The sequence below is a fragment of the Planococcus citri genome, chromosome 3, assembly GCF_950023065.1.
Source record: "Planococcus citri chromosome 3, ihPlaCitr1.1, whole genome shotgun sequence".
NCBI lineage: Eukaryota > Metazoa > Arthropoda > Insecta > Hemiptera > Pseudococcidae > Planococcus > Planococcus citri.
Window position 1 is genome coordinate 45,899,575 of NC_088679.1, and position 25,217 is coordinate 45,924,791.

The 25,217-nt window shown below is 31.7% G+C and overlaps 5 protein-coding genes across 9 annotated transcripts in view; 2 read left to right on the plus strand and 3 right to left on the minus strand.

Annotated features, from left to right (window-relative positions):
* Positions 1–867: 867 nt before the first annotated feature.
* Positions 868–2,469, minus strand: LOC135841298 (intraflagellar transport protein 46 homolog). Its single transcript, XM_065358192.1, has one exon. The coding sequence runs from the start codon at positions 2,220–2,222 to the stop codon at positions 1,320–1,322; it is 903 nt and encodes a 300-aa protein (XP_065214264.1). The 5' UTR covers positions 2,223–2,469; the 3' UTR covers positions 868–1,319.
* Positions 2,470–2,491: 22 nt separating this feature from the next.
* On the plus strand, positions 2,492–5,802 carry LOC135841295 (lipase 3-like). The gene is made up of 7 exons (XM_065358181.1): positions 2,492–3,018; positions 3,889–4,063; positions 4,147–4,261; positions 4,574–4,823; positions 4,913–5,074; positions 5,230–5,457; positions 5,548–5,802. The coding sequence occupies exons 1-7, from the start codon at positions 2,821–2,823 to the stop codon at positions 5,722–5,724; spliced, it is 1,305 nt and encodes a 434-aa protein (XP_065214253.1). The 5' UTR covers positions 2,492–2,820; the 3' UTR covers positions 5,725–5,802.
* Positions 5,803–5,953: 151 nt separating this feature from the next.
* Positions 5,954–8,573, minus strand: LOC135841294 (queuine tRNA-ribosyltransferase accessory subunit 2-like). Its single transcript, XM_065358180.1, has 9 exons — positions 8,330–8,573; positions 8,099–8,248; positions 7,910–8,028; positions 7,675–7,828; positions 7,420–7,608; positions 7,181–7,344; positions 6,929–7,102; positions 6,728–6,853; positions 5,954–6,616 (listed from the first exon to the last, which is right to left on the minus strand). Exons 1-9 carry the CDS (start codon positions 8,444–8,446, stop codon positions 6,481–6,483), a joined length of 1,329 nt encoding a protein of 442 aa, XP_065214252.1. The 5' UTR covers positions 8,447–8,573; the 3' UTR covers positions 5,954–6,480.
* Positions 8,574–8,722: 149 nt separating this feature from the next.
* The window catches only part of Ets65A (DNA-binding protein D-ETS-3), a 137,851-nt gene continuing 121,356 nt past the window's right edge, over positions 8,723–25,217 (plus strand). The window contains exons 1-5 of one of the 5 annotated variants that reach the window (XM_065358185.1): positions 8,723–8,866; positions 8,961–9,239; positions 23,589–23,686; positions 24,564–24,661; positions 24,801–24,873. In XM_065358185.1, the coding sequence (XP_065214257.1) occupies positions 24,819–24,873 (55 nt within the window). In that variant the 5' untranslated portion in view covers positions 8,723–8,866; positions 8,961–9,239; positions 23,589–23,686; positions 24,564–24,661; positions 24,801–24,818. Of the gene's footprint in view, positions 8,867–8,960; positions 9,240–23,588; positions 23,687–24,563; positions 24,662–24,682; positions 24,874–25,217 lie in introns of those variants that run through there. The other 4 variants (XM_065358182.1, XM_065358183.1, XM_065358186.1 and 1 more) reach the window with 4 other exon arrangements.
* LOC135841293 (protein SCAI) overlaps positions 10,604–25,217 on the minus strand; it is a 32,314-nt gene continuing 17,700 nt past the window's right edge. The window contains exons 3-15 of the mRNA XM_065358179.1: positions 22,444–22,530; positions 20,196–20,294; positions 18,485–18,581; positions 17,391–17,548; positions 16,598–16,691; positions 15,717–15,830; positions 15,474–15,627; positions 13,972–14,058; positions 13,788–13,878; positions 13,547–13,701; positions 13,276–13,446; positions 13,081–13,181; positions 10,604–13,012 (exon numbers count right to left, since the gene is read on the minus strand). Coding sequence (XP_065214251.1) covers positions 12,857–13,012; positions 13,081–13,181; positions 13,276–13,446; positions 13,547–13,701; positions 13,788–13,878; positions 13,972–14,058; positions 15,474–15,627; positions 15,717–15,830; positions 16,598–16,691; positions 17,391–17,548; positions 18,485–18,581; positions 20,196–20,294; positions 22,444–22,530 — 1,564 coding nt within the window. The 3' untranslated portion in view covers positions 10,604–12,856. The remainder of the gene's footprint in view (positions 13,013–13,080; positions 13,182–13,275; positions 13,447–13,546; positions 13,702–13,787; positions 13,879–13,971; positions 14,059–15,473; positions 15,628–15,716; positions 15,831–16,597; positions 16,692–17,390; positions 17,549–18,484; positions 18,582–20,195; positions 20,295–22,443; positions 22,531–25,217) is intronic.

The window sequence follows — 25,217 nt, forward strand, 5'->3', positions numbered from 1 at the left end:
GATTTAATTGAGCTTATGTACTACTCTTGCTTGGAATATTTCAAAAAAATTTATCACACCTCACAACAGAAACATTGCTATAAAATTTTGTTTCCGTTCATTTTTTTAAACCCTTAGTTTTTTACAAGATTATTCGTAATGAAAAAAAATCAATTTTTTTCCACAAATAATGAATTAATTCAATGAAATTTTCCAACTGAAATTCAAAATAATATATTTATCTCAAAAAATAAGCATTTCCAAAGAAAATGAATCACACTCTATTGGTGAAAAATTTTTTTTGCTCTACGACTTTTCTTTTTATTTTTATGCATAGGTAGCCTTTGTTTTTTCTTCTTAAAAACTGAGTTTTTACAATATTAAAAAAAAAAAATTCGATTTTTTTTTATCGTAAAAATTCAATTTTTGAAAGCATTTAAAGATCTTTTGAAAAAAAAAGAATAGTTAATAGGTATAATATTTTCCTACCGATATAATATGGTTAATTTTTTTCTCGGGACTTCACTTTTGAGGTTTTTTGAGCAGTACCTACTGAATTTTTTGAAAAATGAAGAGAAACTCCAGATTGGCTGGTGAAATTTGGTTTTGTATAGGTAAGCTAGGCATTCCTTCACTCATCACTAATACCGATCACTAAAACAATTTATTTCATCTGACTTCAGTTCAAAGTTCAGCGGAAAATGATCAGTAGTCCGGACATTTTTTCAGTCCAATTTGACCTGAACAGATCTAATCACATCAGAGATTTGATCAGATTGTGACACAACTATTCATAATTTAGCTCCTTCACCTTGCTTCATTTTGAGCATCTGCCAATTTTTTTTAGTTTATAATAATGTCAATTTTTTAAACAAATTATAGCCACCAATGATATTCAGCAGATATAGAAACTCTGAACAAATACAAATAAGAGCCGTGGTTATGCTATCTAGCTTCTTCTGAAAAATATTTTCCAACCAGGTAGTGAAATGATATTACCTAATGATTTTTCACATTTCAATTCTTTTATCCGTGATCCGTGAAAAGAAAATTATTAGAAACCTAGGTACTTTGTACCATCTTAATTTGTGGCCGAAGAATACAAGAAAATAAATTAGAAAAAACGTAAATGAAACTAAAATAAATGTTTATCTTAGTATGAACACTGTTTAATTAGAATTTTATCAAAACTACTGGTAACCATGAAATACAAAAACAAAATTATACTTGCCATAAAAGTCGATAATTTCATCTATATTTTGTCGATTAATTAGTAGGTGGTGAAGATATTTGTACTTATACATATGCTGAACACATTTTGTACCTTAATAGTTACCTAATTAGTAATTATCTTTAAAATCAGTGGTAGCCGGATCAGCTTTAATTTGTAAAGAGTTAATAGCTGTATACAGGGAAAACAACAAATGTAATGATTCGATTCTAAATTCATAAACTGGAATATCAGTTAGAGCGCAGACGATATCTACATAAGTGAACAAATCACAGTTGATATCTTTTCTCAGTTCTATGGTGGTTAGCTGTTCTTCAAATTCGGTGGGCCATTCTTGCATCAAGGTATCAATATCAGGCATAGGTTTACTGTACACCAATGAAGAAGATGGCTTACTTTTGTACAAATTATTGATATCTTTCACCCATTTATCGATAGCTTTGTAATTTTTCACAGCATTATCGACTCTCTTAACTATGATACGTTTACTTGAAGATTGTTTAGAGGCTGCTTGCAGATGTAGCTGCAATACAGCCGGATCACTTTGCAGGGTACAAGGTTCATCTAGAACAGTCAGCCCTATATCAGTGGGCACTTCGTCGGGACGAGGTATTTTTATGAAAGCATCGATATCTCCAATGGCTGGAATAAAATCTGGCATAAAAGGGTTCAACTTATATTCTAGTTCTATGTGCTGTGGTGTATACTTGGTTATGTATTGAAAAAGTTCCTTTATTTCTGAAGGAGCTGGTATTTGTTCAAATTCTTTTGGATCGTAGGCACCGTCTGGATAAGGAGCTTGTACATCATCATCATCATCATCTTCATCTTCTCGATCGTTATTTTCATTCAAAGATTCGTCCGAATCGTCATCGAAAGGACGTGCTGACATTTGTCTGATAAGTGATAGAGCTTCTCGTCGTTGACCAGCTTCTTCGCGAATGTTACCAGACACTTTACGAAATGATGAAGACGTCGAACGATCTTCTGATTTTTCATTATCCGCACTCATATTGTTATTAAATCTATACGTATACACGGAGGACAATTTCTTCGTAATTCTATTATTTCAACTAAGTCTAGACCAGATTGTTGATATGTAGGTTCCCCTGTTGCCATAGAAACGAATCTACAGTAAACAACTACAAGTAACTAGATTGGCACTATGCTATCCATTGCACACAGACTCCATGTGAGCAGGTTGTAAACACGAAGATGGAAATTTATGGTAAGCAGACGACTGTTATTTTGAAAATAACGTAAAAATGTTCCCACTTAATTCATCTTTTATGTCAAGTTGCATGTTTAATTGAACAAATTGAATGGAAAAGCATTTATGTTTTGGTGGATACACATAGGTAGGTATTGACTTTGAATCCGATTAACTCATGTTCCTCAAATCTCAAATCATAATAAATTCTGAATGAAACACCAACGTACAAACGATGTGTTTCATAACATTCTCATTCCCATAAAAAAAAACGACCTGAAAGAACAATTAATCTCAAAACATGTTCGCACTCACCTTTCACTTTAAATAATGCAATAATGAGAACTGGATGTAGGTAAGCTATGTAAATCAAAATCGATGAACTTACACATGTACCTATATGCTAATAATATGCTGGAGTATTTTGATACGTTTCATCGCGTTTGTACATTTCAGTAGTGATGCTCGCGAAATGAATGTATGTTCGGGATTAGTTATTTTTTTATGGAATTTTTTATTCAGCCATGCTCAACTGCTAAGAAGACCTTTTCAACGTGAAGTGCAAAAAGAATTACCATCACAGCTGCTCAATAATACGGTGAGTAACACAATCAATTAGTTTGGTAATCAAAAATAAATGTACATCATTCAAGATACCTACTACCTGAGCCTTTTCCCAGCTTAACTCTAGTTTCTGCAATGAGATAAGATAGATAGGTACACTACACAATTGTTCACAAAATGTTCCTTGTTTGATTTCAAGTTAATAAGCATTACGATACGATAGGATCTGCTGAGCAATATTTTATCGCCTAGGTACCAATTTAAAAAAAAAAGACTTCACACAAAAACTTTAAAATTCTTTAAACGAGGTATCTACTCAAATTCTGTCAATTTTTCTATTTATTTTAGATACGCTTTTTCCCCTTCAATTTGACAGATAGGCTAGCGCTAGATATTAATGCAATACGTTACTTCACGAAGGAATTGCTATTTTTTTTTTTTTTTTTGAATGAGCATAGACAAGTCAAGATAGGTGAGTCTAGCAGCTGAAATATTTTTATAAGCTATCCCAAGAGAGTCCCATTCTGGTTTTAAAAAAATGAGCAAAATCGGCGAATGAGTGATCAAACGACAGATTTTCTTGTCAGATGAAAAAACAAAAATTTCCGATTGAAAATTCGGAATTTTGAATTGTTTTTCTTCGCAATAATGAAATTTTAGAAAATTTTCAAAACGGCACGATTATTTCAAAGTTGATTGATGTCTCATGAAGTCATGAATCATGATTTCCAATGAGTGCTAAACCATGAGGTGCTATCAAAATACAAATTCATTTCCAAAAGCTTGATTTTTCTAGGAAGTAAAAAAAAGTCAAATTTTTTCTCAATTCGAATTATTCCACGAATTCATGCGAATAATGCTACTTTTACCTGAGAAATTAAACTGAAAATTAACAATTTTTTAGGCGGATTACATAGAACATTATGGTTACACAGCAGAACATCACAATGTGATCTCGGCAGACGGATTTCTCATTTCTGTATTCAGAATACCCAGCGAAGGGACGCCAATTTTATTACAACATGGTTTGCTTCTCGCATCGGACTCGTGGGTATTACAAGGGCCGGAATATGATTTGGGTAAATAAATTTAATATTAGTGAAGTTTTTTTTAGTACCTACAAGTACATATCGAATCGTGCTAATTATCGAACAATTCTTAGCATTCATTCTAGCCGATAAAGGTTACGATATTTGGATAGCTGATAATAGAGGCAATACATATTCAAGAGCACATCTCAAATTATCGCCGAAAAGCGCCAAGTTTTGGAATTTTAGGTAATTTACGCATCATTTAAAACAAATTTTGCCACATGAAAAACATTATAATAAGTGTAATTTAACGATAAAAGTAATCAAAGTGGCTGTTCATTATAATTTTGAAGAATATCGACTCATATAATAATTTTCAAAGAATTTTTCGGTCAAAATCGAACGGTATGAGCGATAAAAACATGATAGATGCACAAATACACATACCTAGAGCGTATCAACTGTAAATCTACCTAGGCTAATTAACCATCCATAGCATAGAGCTGGATGCGATTTTGCTAACTAAATTTCAAGTACAAGGATCTTATTTTTATGCAGTTTTCACGAAATGGGATACTACGACATGCCAGCAGTGATCAACTATATTTTACAAGTTACCAAGCACAAAGCAGTAGATATCATAGGACATTCGATCGGAGCAACGAATGCCCTAATAATGTGTTCCACAAGACCCGAATATAATGAAAAAGTTCGTTCTGTGATTGCCTTGGCTCCGGGTGTATTTTATAACAGCTCCTCTCAGTCAAACGTTCAGCAAATCTTGGCTCGTTATGGTCCTTATTTGAAAGTAATACATATAAGTTAGCTTCAGAATTGATTTTTTTCTGATAATTTTTTGTAAAATTATGTACCTATACAGTATACATTTTGTTATAGTTCTTACATGTACATCACGGGGTCAACGAATTCTTTCCTAGAAATGATTTGGCTAATAGAGCATCCAGAATTATGTGTCGTATCGACTCTCCTTTATACCATTTATGTTTATTTTACATGCAAAATGTTCTTGGCTTCACAAGCATAACAAAACAGCATCATGTGAGTATTTATTCCACCAAATAAATCGTTTCATCGTTACTTTGAAACTTAATCAAGAAAATGAGTCAAAAATTCTCAATCAACTGTAATTTTTTTTCTTGAAGAAAAAATGGTACTTTGATATTTATAATTTCAATTCATCCTGTTCATTTTAGAAACCTGCAATCGACTACTCGAACGCAACACCACGAGGAGTATCATACAAAACATTATTACATGTGGCACAATTGGGTCAGGTAGGAAAATTAATGCAATTTGATTACGGGCCAAAAACAAATATTATGGTGTATGGAACAAGAATCCCACCAGAATACAATTTAAGTGAAGTAACAGCACCAGTAGCTTTACTGTATAGCGATGGTGATGTTCATATAGCTTCCCAAGTGAGTAAAAATAAAAGCTATGCAAAAATGAAATCAGTAAGCTACATAAAAAAATATCAATTATATTACACATATTCAATTTTTTTTCAGGATGTATCGCTTTTGCAAACCCAGTTACCAAATGTTGTGGCCAGTTATCGAATAGATAAGCATTTATTTAATCATTTGGACTTCGTTTGGGGTGGCGATGCCAGAGAAACCGTCTATGATTTCATATTGGAAATATTCAATCATTTAGACAACGAAAACATCGATTCGGAAACATAAACAAAATGTTTTGATTGTTCAATATTACGTAAAAAAAAATGATTACAGGTTCCTCACATTAAACACTATTGTCTTCAAGATTTTATAATTTTAATGTTTATTTTTTCTTTCAACTTAAAAATCTCGATCTTTTACCCTCAGTCAAGTTGATGGTAAATCATTCATTGTCACTACATTGGTATGCCTATTATTACATGATTAGAACGTCTGCACATATTTCGGGAAAAAATATTGAAACAAAAATATATTTCAGCGAGGTACACAAACATTAATTTGAAATACATAGGTAACATAAAAACTACCGATATCAAATAGGTAAATTACCCTACTGATGGATTATAGGAAACAAGACCATTTTATAAAAAATTAATGAAATCACTTGGATACTAATTTCAGTGGGGAAAAAAAAGAAAGAAAGAAACAGTCCCTGTTTTTGATGTTTAAAAAAAATAATTAGTGGAAAAACTACCTAAATTAAAAATAATAGTGAACAGTGGACAAAGTGAACTTGTTTAAAAACTGTAACCGCAAACCCCCGACAGAAAAAAAAAACTTTTTTCATAACAATATTATTTCAAAACCATATTTGGTGATAACTTATCTCCGAATGATTGTAGGTTGTATTTACCAATATGTAATTCGGCTTTTATTTATTGTCTTGAGACCACAATAATATCTGAATATTATGATAAAAGGGAATTCCAACATCCGCCAAATGATATCCAATGTGGAAAGTTTGGAATGATTTAACACAAATTAGATTTGAATCTTACTAACCTCTCCATTGAGATGTTTACTAATATCTCCATTGGTCATTACTCCATTTTGCGATTTCTTTTTCAAATTCTCTCTGATTTTCGCAAAAAATTGCAGATAATGGTGCATGTTATGACTATAAACAAAAACAAATGAAAATAAAATTGACGATAATTTCAATTTCAGTCTGGTTATGAGTAAACAAAAATAACTAAAATAAGTGACAAAAAAAGGTCACTATACTTACATTGTTAGTAGAACTGGAGCTAACAACTCTTTCGTTACAAGCAAGTGATGTATGTAGGATTTGGTATGATTTTTACATGCAAGGCAATTGCATTTATTCAGAATAGGAGTTAGGTCATCGAAATACCTACAAAAAAAAAAAATAATAATAATTACAATAAGTGAACAGACAAGAAAACATAGTACTTGGTAAAACAATTACTTTGTATCATGGAGGGAAATATATAAAGGTTTATCACTGTTCTTCTTTTCTGGTTCAACTGACGGCTTATCACTGTTCTTCTTTTCTGGATTTTCTGACGGTTTATCACTGGAATTTTTGTCATCATCGAAACGCATAGCACAATTTTCGTATAAGTCGACTTCGTCTCTTAATCTAAAAATGAAGAATAGCAACAAACATTTTAATAATTGAAAAGGCATATTGCTGAAAAAATGAAATTATTATTCTTACAAATTTTCAATGTTATAATTAAACACCAAAGCCCATCCGTTCTCAGTCATGAAATAAGGAAAAGATGTATCAAATAAATCGACGCCCATTTTCACCATTTCTACGACAGATTTAGGATTCCAAGCCCCGTGGATAATTCGCAGTTTATCAGAAGGTAACAAATTCTGTAATACATATCATCGAATTAATAATATAGTAAAAATGTCCATGCTATAATACCGCATACTGTTATGTTTTACCGTTGTATGTTGAACTATTTCCTTGACAGATTCAAAGGGAATATCGTTAACAGTTTTTCCATCTGTGTACAAGCCATCAATTAAATAACCGGTGACAGGAAATTTCGTCATGTGATTTACACATCTTTCTCTCAAGCTCTTATCATAGCCTCCTTCAATAGGAGCGATTAATCCTTTATTTTTCAGTTTCTGTAATAAAAATATAATTAATGTTGACAATTCGAAAGAAAAAAAATCAATAAAAATACTGCATACAGAAGATATGTGTTTATCGTAACAATACTGAAAAGCATCGTTTGTAATACTGGTAGAATTACATAATCTCTTCGTGCTGCTTTTAAAATTTGTGTCACCATCGCTTAAAGCACAGTACATGTCTGGTTGAAATGCTTCCATGATTTCCATATACCTGAGATTTGAAAAACGCGAACATTGCAGTATTCTATAGAGTAAGTACCCTGAAAACTGGTCTAAAACGACAACAAATTACCTTTCTTTAGGAACGAATACTTTTCCTTGAGTAGACCAAATTGTAGCTGAAGCACCCCTGTGATATCCCTGCGGTATAGAATCAACTGGATCTTGGCAAAAACAATACGAAAAATATTCCTAACACAAAATATTCAAATTTGAAAAATAAATTTAGCGAAAAGAAGAAACTGTAATTATTTATACTTACTGGAAGGCCTACAAATGAATTCAAACTAATTTTATTTTTCTCTAATACTTCACAGCAATGGAAAATGTTATTCAAAGGAAATTGTAATGCCAACGAATCTGTCGAAATCATTTGCATAACATCACACGTCAAATGTGGCACACAGCCTTTCTGTAAGAAATAGTGTTTCAGTACATGAGAAAACTGTGTAATTTACATTCTATACATATTCAAAATTGAAATTATAATTACCTTGGTAAAAAATAATACATTTGGAGTTTCCAGTGAAAAGGAAGGAATACGTTCCACATCGCTAATCATACCGAATCGTCCTAATTTAGGACTAACATTCAACAACTTGAACTTCATCGTGTAAAATTTTACAACGTATCGGGTCAGGAATATAACTTATAATGATTCATAGTAATTTAATCATAAAATTTCAGTCTTCAAAAGATTTTCATTACTACTTTTGAAAAAATTTACGAGAAGTGGTTCGATGCGCGCCTGTGCGGTGTGAGGGAGCACGTGATAAATAGATCGTTTGTTGACTTTGAAAATAAGAAACCCTAGCCAGTTGGGTACATAACATTTTCTCAACTATTTACTATCCAGTATACAGTTTCAAATCTTTTTTGCGCCTGTTCGAGATCGAGGGTAAATTTGAAAAAATTTTCTTAGATTAGAAGAGGTGCTCTCTAATTTTGATTTCGATTTTCAAATTTAAAATTTGTGTGCGATTTTTCTGGGATCTTCGTTTTATCGCTGTTATTACCAGAAGACTTCATGGTTAGTTCTTTCACGATATTTTTTTCTTCCTAGCAATCGCAGGAAAAATTCGTTATTGATAAGTAGATTGATTTTTGTGGCATTTTTCTTTCAGTTGACGGAAAACTCTTACCGTGTGGTAGACAGTTACCAGTTTACGATTATGGATACCGGAAATTGTTTTCAAATCAATCTTCATGGGGTGCTTTCTTCAAACGCATTTTTCAATTTCGTCAATCACTATAAAGTAGAAAATAATTTGGAAAGTAAACCCATGTCCGAATTGACCAAGGAAGCTGCTACGCTGTGGTCTACGATGTCATCAGACGAGAAAATTCCATACAAGAGGTCTGCCATCGCGGTGAAGAATTTCAAGGCGCAGAAACGAAAAAAGGTAACTGGTCCGTATAAAATTATTGGATATCAGTCTGATTTGATTTTTGGAAAAAACCATAAACTGAAAATGAAAGAAATGATCGCGTACTCTCAATCATTGAAATTGAATCTGAAACGTTCACCTGTTGATACATTGAATGAAATAGATCTAGATAATGGGACCCGTTCAAAAAAGAAGAAACGATGATTGGTTTTGGAAAAAAATCATGGGTACCTTATCATAAAATAATGCGTTTTCGAATGAGAAACAAAACAAAAAATTGATAAATTTATTCATTCATTTTTACACAATGTTTCGATTAATTTTTGCGATTATAGGTATATTCGAACGTCGCATCTTTTTTCTTTTCTGTTTTCATTCTTCTATTTTGCGGATAAAAACTCTATACTCAAAAAGTTGACATTCTCATTAAACAATATCTACGGAAGTTTGTCTAAATGCTGGAGAAAGTTTTCTATAATAAATGCAGACCCTGTGGTGTGTTCAATGAGGGGGTGGAAAATTAAAATCCAATGATGATGATTGATGTACTATTTTCTCATTACTTTGTAAGCCCAACATCAAGCAACCCGCTATAATAATGGTCAACTTATCAGTTATTAAGTACCTAAAAACTGTAAAATTATCATTGAAATTACTTGAAAGTTATTAAAAATTGATGGAATTTCATTGATGATAACGTCATCAACTTTAAAATTATGAAATATCCATGACGTGATAAAATTTCTTCATTATTTTTCCCGTGATCAACTTGAAAAATTCTGTAAAAATCACCCATCTAAGTTGAATTTGAAACTTAGGAAATTTTTAAAAGAAGTCATCCAAAAGTGGAAATTCGGTCATTCAAAAGATCATCCTTTTTAATTTTTTTTTTTCGATTTAGTCGACAGTAGACACCTTGTACTGGTGATATAGTTGTGAAATTTAGCATGCGGATCTTTGAAAACAGTCGAAAATAAAACAATCTCTTTAAAACCCAATTTCGGGCTCATGGACATTGGACACCCTTCCCCCTCATTTTGAGGCAAAGAAGCTCGACAGTACGGGTGTCGATATCATGTGAATAGATTCACTATTAGATCCCCTGAAGGCCTCTTTAGGGCGGTGAGTTGCCTATAAATGGAGTTTTTTTTAGCACCATTTACGTCCTGTAACTTCCCCAGGCAAGGTTGATCTATCGTCCTTGTGAAGAGTGGCATAATCTCCTTCCCTCCCCTATCCCTCTTCCTTAAATTACACTTATGACAAAATATAAAAATGTTTGGTTGTCTCGACAACTTGTTCAATGAACTTCCAATACCAATTTTGAAAATCTTGTACATTGTTACCCATCCCATTGAGATATAAATCAAAAACAACACTTGATTTTTTATCTTATATTTGCACGTATTGTCTGAATGACTACTGGCAGTAGATATAAAATATTTTACTTAAAGTATTTCCGTAAATATGTACACTTAACACGTTGAAAAAATTACATTTTGTGTTCAATATATAATTCGAAATTATATAGAATTTTTATATACATGAAAAAATGGAATAAAATGAAATGAAAAATGTAAAAGGTTAACGGTGAACGATTCTAAGTTGACAAATATTTACATGATAAGGAAGTAAAGTGAAAATGGAACTGTACGCAATAAATTACTGTACCATAGCATATTCTTGTTTTATTCATTATTTTTAAAGAAAAAAAAAATTAAAAACAAAAAAAAAGGAAAAGAAAAACAAATAAGTACTAAATTTAAAGAAAAAGAAACATCTCGCTTGTTCACCTTAATCACATTAATTTTTGGTGATATGATTTCTATTCATTGTATAATTTTTTTTTTTTTTTTTTGGTTTCGGCAGTTCCATCTTTGTACTTTCTGATTTCCTTGATAACACAAAAGAAACATTAAAATATACGTTAATTACAATAGTTTGTGAATTAGGCTACTAATACTATATTCTGATATTTTAAAGGAAGAAAATAATTAATTATTACAATACGTATTCCAATATTAGCACATATTACACTAAATTACTAAAATAATATGCCTTCATCCTGCTCTATTAGAAATAGAATTTAGCTAATTAGCGGCGGGCTATGTGTAATTATGACTTTTTTTTTTTTGTAATTCAGCATTGAATGTATTCTTCTATATGAACAAAGGTAAATTCTCAATTAAAAAGTACCAATGTGTGTGAGTGATTAGCTCGTGTTTTATGTAACAACTGCAATGGAAATGTGTACCTATGTGTATATTCTATGTATACCTATTTACATATTTATTTAGCATGTTCTAGTACATTAATTAGCTGCTAAACGATTGCATCTCACGTTATGTCAGATTTATAACAATTAATAATTCAAAATATCTTTGAAATTAGTCGATTTATGAATAAAAAATAAAGGGAAACTCAATACACAAAATTTAACGGATGGAATAAAATTTTAAAAAATGAATGAAATAAAAATTGATCAGTAACATCGAATTTGAAGAATCAAATAAAAAGAAAAAAGAAAGTTTATATAGTAGGTAAACATGTAGATCGTGATGCTTCTATGTATAATGATTAAATATTTTATAAAAACATCGATTATAGTGTGAGAAATTACCAAAGAGTAGTTATTGAAAAATACACCAACTAAGTAAATGAACGCTGTGCTTTCTAAAATTTGGTTTTAACTCATAGACGTAGAGAAGCGATTGAAAATTACAAAAATTTGTAAATGAATAAAAGTGAGTAAGTGTTGTTTAAAAATATTAAAATAATCTCAATGAAATATTTATATCTGTTACATTATGTAAAATGTAGGTAGGTATATAATACGTATGTACGAAGAAACAATCGAAGGGAGCTGGTTAAAAAGTAAAACTGATCAAGTTTTTGATTTTTTAAAACGTTTTCCCAAGTACACTGATAACATCGATTACTATATAATTATTACAATAAGAAGAAAAAATCGAATTCTAAAAGCTGTTGAGGAAAAAAATTCAAAAAAAAAGAATATTTTAGTTAATTTATTATCGTTTGATTTTCAGCAGTGATGGAAATTGTTTTCAATTGAAATAAATTGAGAAATGTTAGTGCTTTGCCATTTGTTAATGGGAACAAAAAGCCTAATGAAATATATTGTCGTGAAATGAAAATGTTGCAGAAGATAAAGATAGAAAGAGAGAGAACTGCATGAAAAATAATGTAAATCAATATTTTGAGCTCTATAAAAATATTTAGTAACTGATCACAGGAATATAATACAAATGAAAAATTTGCCCAAGCGATGAGTAAGACACAGATAATCGAAAAATTTATCATTATTGATGGGTAATTTGACTTATTTTATTTCGGATGTCATCACTCAAATTTTTAAACAAAGAAAATGTTCGAAAGGCGTCATACATATTTGTTTTTAACAGTTCCTTATTGGTTGAGTTGTTTGGTTTTTTTTTTTGACGCGAATTTCATAGCATAAGATAGTATAGTATATTTGAGTTATTTCGAAAAACAAAATCGAATAATATTAATTATAATTAAACTTTTTTAATGATAAAGAAATCCGGGGGATAGCTTAACGTAGGTAAATTAAAATAAATAGTAATACTGCAACAAATTACTGGTCCACTCAGTTACTCCGTTGAATGCGGTTGAGGATTAGTATTAACGAATTGGTTTCTAACATCGAGATGTGAGGCCAAGTCGTAGACTAAATGCTGTAATACCGGGTGATCTAATAGTTCACTTTCTGGAAGTGCCGGATGACATTTTGGCCGGAAATCTGGCGACTACAATGAAAAATAATCGATTAGTTCGACGTCTGGGTTATGAAATTTCTCGAAATGAGTTTACTTACTTTGAAAATTTCGTGATTTCGCAACACGATGTAACAGAAAATGTACCTTAATATAATAAGTCTTAAAAAATCATCTCCAAAAAATTGAAGATAAGCCGGATCTGCGAATGAAAAAATTGTTTGCATTGATCAATCAATTATAAATTTTTATGTTACTTTTTTCATAATGAATTGGCTCATAATCTCAATACGTACCGACCGCACTTCGTGTGAATAATGCACTCGCTTCAGAGATAAATCTATCCACAACAGACTGACATCGCTCCCAGTGTTGTATTGGAAGAGAGTTAATGTTACATATAAGGCACACGGCGGTTAATGGACTGTGTAAAAATAACGTAAATAAATTTCCATTACGGTGGTAACCTGCGAACAAACAATAATTTTAGATTCGATTTTTCCACTTCTAAATCTATGTATAATTGAAGAAAAAATTCTACTCGTAGTAGCGTAAAGTTGATTTTACCTTGAAAAGGATCTGGTACGTCCTGTGGAGACATTAGCACGACAAAGGGATGACCAAAGTATTGATGAATGTGTTGAAAGGCGAAACTATTATCCGAATCGACGATCAAAAACAGAGGCTTTCGCGTGAACGGATGCAAGTCTCCGGGGTACAAACTGAAAAGAATTTATATGTTAAAACATAATTCAAGGAATATCGCTCAGTTTAGATTACCTGCCCAAAGAGTCATCCGCGAACTTACCAGTGTATTTCCTTCACATGCATCAACCCTTTGTTATATATTTCTATTTCTTTTCTGCAACTGGTTATTACGCCACCCATATCATAACTCGCTGTTGAAATGAGATTAATTCATTATTAATATCCTTCAATAGGAATAAATTTCAAATGTACAGGTTAAAATGATAGGTATTTCAAGTACTTACAATTATCGGTATTCTTCGATAAAGGAAAACATCCATCGGCGGAAATATACATTAAAAGTACGCCGTTTGCTGGTAACTCTTTAAACCCTGCAAATTAAATTTTCCATGTATACTACGCGAATTATTGTCACAAATTATTTGTACTATTGTACTTATAAACAAACTGCCTTTTAGGATGTGCCCGCGATTTAAGTTTTTAATACAAGTATAAATAAATCCGTATCTCTTGATACAGCCATGTATTGAACAAAATGGTGCTGAAAATCAAAAAAATTTAGGTAAATTTCTGAAAGAGTCCTGCATTTTTTTTGTTTTTGAAAATTCGTTTAAAAATCATTTTTTTTCTGATTTATTGTTCAATTCTAAGTGGAAAAATCGGATTTGGCGTTAAGAAAGTTATGAAACAGTCGATTCATTGATCCAAATAATATATGTACTTTATAAAAAAAATTTTAATTTTACCTCAGGGAGATTGAAATCTGAAAAATGTAGACACCACTAAATCATGAAAGAAAGTAGATTTTTAATTGGGAGATTGACTCTGCACAAGAACACTGCTGAGGATTTGCAAAAATTAGATCGAAAAAATGAGCTAATATTTGAGCTAAGCGCTGTTAAATTAGTATCAATCAACCATTTTACTCGTGATAGTAAAATTTTTTTGAACATCGATAAATTCAAACTTCTCGAATTTTCACCAACTTAAAATTTCCTGTTTATTCTTTTTAACGCCTCACAAACAGCGTCGGTTTCCATTTCCAATACAAGGGTTCTATGTCCATGTTTTTTTCCCCCCAGGTTTTAAACGTTTCGGGAACGGTTAAAGTAGGAGTAGGTCTTTAAGTAGGTACTCATCAAAAAAATAAAAAATGTTGTTTGTCAAACCACATTTTTTATTTTTTTGATGAGTACCTACTCAAAGACCTACTATAACCGTACCCGAAACGTTTAAAACCTGGGGGGAAAAAAACATGGACATAGAACCCTTGTATTGGAAACCGACGACTGATTTTCTCTAGATGTAACGAGTTCTGAGGTATAAAAGTTGACAGTTTCGCAAGACCTAACTTCATTTTTGGTTCAAGCTGATGTGGAATGGAGTAGATCTCAATGTAAATCAGTTCAGAATGTATTTACGGCGAACTGGTTATGCAAACCTATTAACACTTCTTACGCAACTTACATAAAACTTGAAAACAGAATTTGAAAGTATATTCTCAACCTTTCGAAATTGATTCGCGTCAAAGCCTTTTTCCATCCCCCCTCCCGAGTTGCTCGTCATCAAAGTTTTCTCACGGTATCGCTGATTTTTAAAGATACACCATTACGTCATTTATGTAGCATTGAAGTTCTCAAAAAGTGGCCTCTTTCTATTTTTAAAGTAGATATCAGAAAAATTGGCTGATACACAGTCATCTTTTCAAATATATTTTGAAAGCGAATGTATCGCCACCATTAACGACGGATACAACGATTCATCAACTAAATTTTAAAAAGTTTACCTGTTGCTAAAAACATCATTATTTGCGTGATGCTTGGTTTATATAATACATATTTATGCGGATTTTCTCGTTTTCCTCTGTCGAAATTTTCGGTGTATGGGGGTGTAATACCGGAGTAGTATCCTCTTGTACTTGAAAACGAAAAACTTTTTTCCTGCAATCAAATTATTCAAAGTTAAAGAACATTTTCAAGAAATCATGACAAAGAATGTGATAATGATATTGTGAAAATTTGGTACTAACGAAAGAAGCTCTTGATGGTGGATCTGAAGTGTGATTGAAGTCTTCGTGTCTTTTTTCTCTTTCTAGAGTTTGTATCATACGAAACATATCTATTGTCATTTCGCTATATTTTACCTGTAAAAATAAATTGGACGTGAATTAGTATTTTTTAAAGAAATATACTGGCTATTCTAGAGTGCTTATATTTTTTATTTTCATATCAATCGTCGAATCCCTCTACCCTGTGATTCATCCAACTTTGTATACATACGTTGAGCATGGTAGAAAATTTCCCAATCTAGACATTTTTTTTGAAATATATTTCTTAAATTAAGGATACCTACCTAAAGTGTCAATTCATGACTCATATATTTATTAAAAGCTCTGTAAGGTATCTTTAATTTTTAAGATCTGTTTTAAAACACCAGTTTCAGTGATGCAAATTGTATTTTATTGAATTTTTCCACGCTAAGGTTTGATTTTACTCCAAACCATTGTATTTTTCTCAAAGTGAGGCGTTGTTTCAAAAATTGAATAGTTTTGCTCCTTAAAATTTGAGCGTTGGCAAAATTTACAATTATGTCGTACTCGAGTGCTGAACCAAGATAGAAAATTACCCCCTCTCCCTTCGCAATACACAATATTATTAAGTATCTGTTCTGCAGTCGAAAAAGGAGAGGGTGTTTTCAGCTATTCGTTGAAATGTTTCTCTTTTATAGATACATGTTCTAATACAATAATACAGATACCTATCTAATTAGATAAATAGGTACGTATTTCGTTATATGTAAATGAAATGGTAGAGAATAGTATTCGTTTATGAATTGAATAATGAACGGAAAATGTGGATTGATGTTAGTTTATGCAAACATACGGATAAGATGATATAAATAGGAACTTACTTGATCATTTACGTTGCCTATCAATATAATTTCTTGTAATGTGAGCGTCATCGCGCTGGATCTCTCTACGGGAGGTGTTGTATGCGGGGTTAACCTACAAAATAAGAATAGGTAACGTGTTAGATATAATGTTTGGAGCACGACGAGTCGAAAATTTAAGAAATTATACTCCAATAAAACTTGAAAAAACACTACTTTCGCACCAGAAATGTTTAGATCCCACTTTTGAAAATTAATTTGTAGCCAAATGATTGAAAAAGTGCTTTCACTTTGATTTTTTCAAATTTTTGCGTCGTAGCTTTTGACTTTTGTACTTATTGTAATCTCCAAATTCAACCAGTCTGAAGATATGAGCTTTCAAATTGCAATAATAATTTTTCGAAGAATTGTACATTCGGGTAGATGAAAATTACTAATGCGTATTTACGGCAAACTGAATAGGCAACTTTTAATCCTCATAATTTTTTTATCGCAGATTTTCACAAGAATGTATTGATTACATTTCTACATCTACACCTTTAAAAATTTTGAGAAGAGTTCTAAAAAAAATCCACTTTCCGCGTTTATTTGAACATCTTGGAATATCTTGTCAGTTGCCACTTTTAATGAACTTCTCGAACACCCTGCGGAACAGGTCACGATATCTCTTGCCCCCATTCACCCTTTTCATCGATAAAAATTCGCCTATTTTTTTACGTACGAGTTGTGTGCATGTCGATCGTTCCTACAATAATTTTTTTTAGTTCATTTATTTTCTATTTATTGTGTATAAAATTTCGTATTATGTATTTACCTGTGCGAGAGAACTATGGTATTTTGATCAGCGTGTAAAATATTTACTACTGTATCTGCGGCAACAAATGACTTTATTTCTTGTAAAACCACTGACCATTCCATTTGGTCGTCTGGTTCGTACGTGCTGGTGTAATCAACGATGTGCATATCTAATTCCTGTCAAATAAAAGTTTTGAATTATTAATACAAATATATACCCACTAGATAACTCGACCGTTATTGAACTGGGTGTCGATGTGCAGTAGCAATGTAGCGTGGACGAGTTCAATTACGAAAGTAGATGACCCTTCCTTTAAACTGATACTTTCATGTGTCGGTTTTCAAAAATTCGCGAAACTGATAAATTAGTTTTCATTGAGATAATAATGCATGATGCATCGAATCAAATAATGCTTTTTAGCCAGATTTTCCTTTGAACAAAGTAAAAATAAGGCCAATCACAAAATCCGTTTTGGAACCCCAGGATCAATATTTCGCATGTCTGATGTACCTACATAAATGTACATATAACGACCTATGCGAGTTGACGACGGGTAAATCAGGCTTAAAAAGCATCGCGAAGTAATGCTTATTTTTAAAACCAAAAATGAACAAAAATCGGTTTCGGTTTCTTAATATGAGGTGTAATTCGCCTGAATATAAAATTTCATATCGGGATGAAAAAAATTGAAATTATGTTTGATGTTTAATTATGTACACGCGCTTGTTTGGGTTAATTTAACATCATCTATACCGTTGGCTTGAAGTTTCAAAGGATACATTAATATGATAGAGTGAACTCGAACGGGATTTTCAAATGATTTAGTCCCGCTTCATAAGGCATACAGTGTAGACTATTAAATGGATTAAAACCACTTGCTGAAGCTAAATTAGTAAACTGAGCTATAATTTAGTATAGCTTTTACGCGGTAATTTAAAGATAAATTTATTATAGGATGCTGTTACACTTTGTTTTTATTCGAACCAGATTCGATTACAGGGATGACATTGTCGATAGAGATGACATTTTTATGCAGGTATTAATTTTAATAAGTATTGGAAGATGCTTTATTGTACTCGGGTATTAGAATACACTTTGTATAAATTACTTACGTGTAGCAAATCGTCGACCACCTTCATTTTCCTCATTAATAAACATACGACTATAAACCTGGCATAATATCTTAGTTTTTTTACCATCAATTCGGATCTGAAAGCAAAGCAGCTTTTTAGTAGGTAGGTACAATGGTACATACAAGTAGATATAGATAATAAGGTATATGCTATGTATTAAGCTCTAGTATACTCGTACATGTATGTATAGGGCACACGTTCGGTAGCTTGTAGTGTTTTTTTCCTTTTCTATGTAGAAATGAAATTGACAATCTCGCGCATAGTAAAATTGGCAATTCAGTGTTTTCGAATACGAAACGTACTGTACCTACGTACGGTAATGCTATAGATAACATACGGTTGAAATATTCACTCGTTTCTTAGACATATTTGACACGCGATCTACTCCACACAAATATTATTCATCGTGTTTTTGAATCTATTTCTGTTTCGTCTTTCCTTTGGAAATTTTATTACTGTCAATGTTTGGGTTTTCATCGCAGATAGAATTATTTCAATCCAAAATACTCGAAAATGTAAACATAATAAATCTCTTCGTGGCTGTTTTGTTTTTGCTTACTTACGTTTTTTTTTAAAAAATTTCGTTTAGAAACGAAAATTGAAAATTGCGTTTAGTTTTTCATGCTTGTATAGCGGAATTAAGTTGTTTTAATGCTATTCAATGACGATCAAAATGAAATGGAGAAAAAAATGTGCATACAGGATGTCCTGCGAATAAATGACTGAACTAAAAATTTGTATGGCAACACGTTCATCTGAAGTTTCTTATGCAGTACCTACTTGGTACCTATATTTCAAACGTTCATTTGGGTCACTTATATTACTTCCCAGATACCTACATTGTCTGAATTTGCTAAAAATTTCCTCAATCGAATTATTCAGTTGGGTAAATGATATCTACTCCGTTGAAGAGAATCAAAAAATACTTTTTTTTTGTAAGCATGCATTAGGTGTAGGAAATTGCCATGCATCTTTTTTTAAACCCATATAAGTGGATGATGATTCAACGAAACGATTTGTGTAACGACATTTTAAGCAAATAAACAATACTTAGTTAATCTTATTTAAAATAATACAAGCTGAAAGTTTTTACAAGTACATTTTGTCGCTTGGTGTTTACTTCGTATCGAAGGAAATACTAAGCGGTAGAACTCATAGTGTATATGGTGAAAACGCGATGTAATAACGCTTGACTAATGGAACAGCACATTAAATGTCACACTGTATTACTCACTCAAGTTGACCTTTTCTAGTTTACACATTTTCGAAATTCTCGCTCTTCGCCGAATACACTCTCGTAAATTTCACGCCGTACTTTATTGGATTGTCGCGCAAGTTATATGTATAGTTGGAATTATACACAATTTCTCCTCATAAAATTTTAACTGTGATATCAGAAAGCTTTCGACGCTGAAATGTTTGTTTCATTAAATCGACTGACTTTTCTTTCGGGTGAATTATTTTGTGAATTTAATTCTCTTAATAACATCGCGCCCATTCCTATCTCAATGGGTTATAAATTTATTCTCATTTCTCATTACTATACGATTTTTACGCATGTATACAAATACACAGGCAAAAAATTATGAACGCTTTAAAACGAGTGCCTATAGTTGTATTCGATTTGTTGTTTATGCTTACGTATTATGTATTATGTACGTCATATTTCGTTGCGTTTGGTTCAACTTACCTATCTTCTTGCGAAGCCCTCGAATAATACTGACGACTACGTATCGCTGAATAAAATGAATAGGCTTCCCATAAATTGTTTATATCACTAGTTCTTAAACTGAAACAAAAAATTATTTTATTATTTTTGCTTCGTGGTGTAGGTAATCTTTTCAGAGCTTAGTAGGTAAAATAGAAATAAAAAAGATGGATATTATATGTTGTGAACATGTATGTTGCTTTTTATAGTGTTTTTACGTATTAACAAAATGAGAATAATTTATTTTTTTTGAACGTCTGAAAAGTGAGGTTTTAAATACCTATGTACACTCGTATTATTTTATTAAGACGCGTTTCTAATTTCTATCTGTTTGATATCAAAAACTTTCAATACGTAGGTACCTACTTATCTAAAAAAATAAATAAATACATAAAGGGCCACATAACAAATGCTTTTTGAAATTCAACAGGTGATTCCGATAGAATTTTTCACACTTATCACATATCACAAAAAAAATGCCATCACGTAACATTTTCCCACAAAATTAATATTTTGATACTAACATTTTTTCTCATTTTTTACTGTAAAATTAGATTTTCTGGGCTAACCAAGCATGCTACGAAAAAAATGATTAGAAACAAGTTTGTGGGGTCTAAAATTTCCTAACGAGGAGAGTCCAATTAGCTTATTACTAGAGAGCATAGTTCTCGCGATATTTTCACCTCAGATCCAAAAGATCAACTTCTCATTGCTTAGGGGTGGTGTTGAATGAAGGTGTATCTAATTGCAAAAAACAGGGGTTTTTTGAGAATGAATTTACTTGGGAAACCCAGAGCTACTTGTTTTTGGGTAACGAGTTTCAAAATAATATTTTATAGGGAATTTTGAAGTTTCAACTCAAAGTAAATTTTCTCTGTGAATCTGGCCAAAATTTGATACAATAATTATGTTATTTTTTTTTCTTCAATTCCCACCAATATACAGTATGCTCACTACCTGTACATTTTAGTCATCCCCGCCTCTGATGTCGTCAAATTGTTTTGCATTTTGCTACCTAGGTAAAAAAAAATGTTAATGAAAATAAAAAACTAATTTTTAGAGAGAATGATTCGAATACGAAAATTTTTACAAACTCTTTATCCTGAAGAGTAGGTATCGTACAAAAAGGTCTGAAACATCCTACAAAAATTTCGTATATAGAAAAATCGGCGTGAAACATCTAGGCTGGGCGCAAGAAGAACATTTTCATATTATTTTTTCAACTTTAAAAATGGAGGGAGGATTTAGTGGGGCAGAATTAATTTTCTTACCCATAAGATTTCTTCAACTTAATAAATGTCCCATTCTGCTGTTTCCGATTTTTCAATGTTCATTTGAGCTTTCAGAAGGTATAAGGAAAATAATGTTTGAAAGTACATACTAGGTAGATACCTACTCTCCCGAATTTCATGGGGCTGTAAATGATTCTCGTGGAAAAATTTAAGAAAGAAGTATATTAATTGTACTTATGTATTTTGTTTGATAAAATTCCAACTATACCACTGAACAACAGCATGAAAATGTTAACTCTATGCCTCCAGTGCGTAAACCTATTTTTATTGAAAATTATTATTCTCCAACAAAAATATTCTCTACCTACGAGTATTAATCACTTGAAACATAAGGTTTCGTGTTCGCTCTTAATACCATTATTGTATTAATATTTAGATCATTTATATTTTCGGTACATAGAAGACATTTTTCATTTTTGGATTTTTTTTTCTTCTAAACATCATAAACAACAGGATTGAAAGTGATGGTTATTATTATTCAGTTCACGCAGTTTTTGCGTCAGATTGCGTCAGTGGTTGTGCGTAATAATGGCGAAAAGAATGATATAGGGTATAACGCGGTATTAATTCTTTCATTGGAAAAATTTCTCATATTTTAACATTACGAATAAAGTACCTATGGTACATAGTGGTTAGCGATAGGTAGGCGAGGTACGTAAACGTATTCTTGAAAAAATATTTCTCATTTTATTAATAGGTAGGTACATCATTTGGTTTGAATTCATCGAAGCTAATGAATAGTTCTTCGGCGAGATATCGTCTTGGAAGTTATATTCCCTTCGTTAAAAAATTTTCTCCAATATTTTTCGAACAACTTGAGAAAAATTAAAATTAATAATACTTGCTCGGTTAAGTTGTTCTGTCATTTATGTCTCGATTTTGTTCATCGTTATGTACGATAATGAGAGAAAATAATAATTCATGGTAAATTTACTTACTAATAATGGTAGTACAATTGACCTATTTTGGAAGCAATTTCACCGATCTGCCAGCGTTTCAAACCGTACCTTCTGTCAAGAATATGTCTGCAAAAATAAAATGAAAACATTTTTACTTAATAATCGTGCAGAAATCGTTACGCCAATATTACCTACTTTCAACAACATTATGTTAAAGATTTTCTTATCATTATTTTTGATTTCATGATACTCATTAGTGGTGTTTTTTTTTTCAACTCAAATATCTACATTCTACTTTTTACCAAATTTTCCTCGTATCTCCTTTTCGTCCCTCTTTCACATTTCAAAATCTCGCCTTTTCCATTTCTCAATTTTTTCTTCGAGCTCATGTAAGAATTTTAATGGTTCAATGTTTATTATTAAATAATGTTGAAATCGCTAACGGTGTTTTTGAAAAAAAAAAAAAAAAAAAAAAAACATTGAAGAAGGAAGGTTGTGTTCAACGAGTGAAATATCAAGATGACCTTCAAATAACTTGGATATATTTTGGCTTCAGAAAATCCTGCAGTCACTTTTTTGATTTTTTTTTTTAATGAAACGAAAGACCTATCTTATAACTACAGTTGAAAAAATTCTTTGAAATTGTAGATGAAATTCTATTCAAATATTCTATGAAAGGAAAGTGAATTTTCAAAAGGCTTGACTACGAATGATTTTTGCTTCGCCGTGGCCCCCTTGTAAAATAATGAGACTGAGATTTTGATCTAGTGTTAGGTCGACATTTCGCAGAAAGATAAAACCTACGAGTAATGTAGATACCTAAAATATCACTCAGTAGGAATTAACAAATCAAAATATTTACCCCCAATGTTTTGTTTTGAACTCACAACTCACGATACGGCCATCAAGGTCAGCTTCATTACTGATCCGCTGATTGCGAGGTGGTTTTTTTTTCGCTAACAAAATATGTATATTCAGTATCCGCGTGGAATTTGCGCTCCAGCAGCATTGTAAAATGAAAATGGAGAAAAAAAGAGAGTATAACGATGCATAGACGAAGGTAAACGGAGAGGAATAAGGCGAGAGAATATAAAGGATAACACGCGTGCTATGTAATTTAAATTTCATTTCAGAACGCGCCAGTAACATTAATTCGAAGTAATTTTTTTAACGTTATTTTTCAGCTGGCAAAAATAATTGGGTCTGAAAAATAGAGGTAAATCCATACGGCACATGCGTACGGCGACTTCGGCACATGTTCCAACTCTCAAAAACTGATCGAGTATGTATTGTTTTCGCATCCGCTACACCATGAGCTTCTGAATAATAAAACGAGGTTCATTTCCGTTCGTTTAGGATTGTTTTGCCTGTACTTGGCCTGTATTACCGTGCAATTTGCATAAAATATACGGAAGGATTTATTAAAAAGTTTTGCGGAATACTGTTTCGCCTTTTGTAACCGAGTACTCTTGATTGACCAGGGCGAAATAAAAAATTTGTTAGGATACATCGCATCGGACTGTTTAGGAAACTCGTGTAAAAGTTTTATGAATTTGACGGAAAACGAAAAAGGGTTATTTCCATTTTGCTACTGATAGTAATGCCTTACTCGCCGGATAAGTTTGCTACTTCTTATTCCATTATTGAAAAACTAAAATGGAGGCGGAATTATTTACAAAATACAAAATTCACGATGCAACTTGGCTATATAGAAGGTGTGGTTCAATAATCGCCTGTACACACTTCTCATTCTCCTATTCTCGAATTTATATAAATTTTTTTCGCTGAAATTATTTTCATTTAAGTAGTCGAAATGTAACTTTGCCGTTCTTAGGTGTTTTCATTTTGAATAATGATACGAGGGCTTATTTTCAATCGCCTATGTGTAAACAAGTTGTCGCGTATAGTGTAACGTCTGCACGATGTTGCAAATTTCATTAAAACAGATCGTACATAGGTTGTGGTTATAAAAGCCATAACATTAAGTATTCTTATCTTCATTTTACAGCTAACAAAAATTTACCTATACTGTACATACATATATAGGTAACGTGTTCTGTTTGATGCCAGTCGTTTAATTTTTGCGTTATTTTATGGAAAAACATATCTTAATTATTCCTGTGCTATAATTGCGTTAATTTTGTTTGAATTTTTTTCAGATGAAAATTGCATATTTTTCATGGATTGCTTATGGTTTCGAAGGTTTTGGTTTCAGCAATATGTCCCATAAAGTACATATCTAGTCCATAAGTTTCACGTGAGTTTGGTAATAATTTAACTATCAAAAAATAAAATTTGAGATGGTGTGTGGGTTTAAAATGGGTATACCTATTTAACTTCTGTTGTACGAAGTGTAGTCAGTCATGTTGTCATGTAGTACAATGTTTTTTTCTCAGAATTTTTCAACGGTGAATATGAACGTCTTTCAAATAGAATTATCAATTGGGTACCTACAAGGATTTTATCATGGTACGTATTAAGTTTTCAATTTAATGACTAAAATGTAAGGCATGATTGGGAAGAGATTCCAAATTTTGCTTTTGTGTCATAACTATAGAGCTCGGATTTTTATGCGCATAAAATATGCATTTATTGTGATCAAATTATGACAAAATATGCACTTTTATATGTACAATATCAATATGGGTATCTATAGAAAGGATTTTTTATTTTAAAGGTTTAGGGAAGGCTAAAAAATTAAGAAATTCAAAAAAAGAGATTTAAAGTCTTCAATTTTACTTTAAATAATCGATTTCAAGTTAACATACAAATCGCCTCAAATGGGGTGAAAAAAATTTTTAAAAATTGTTTTT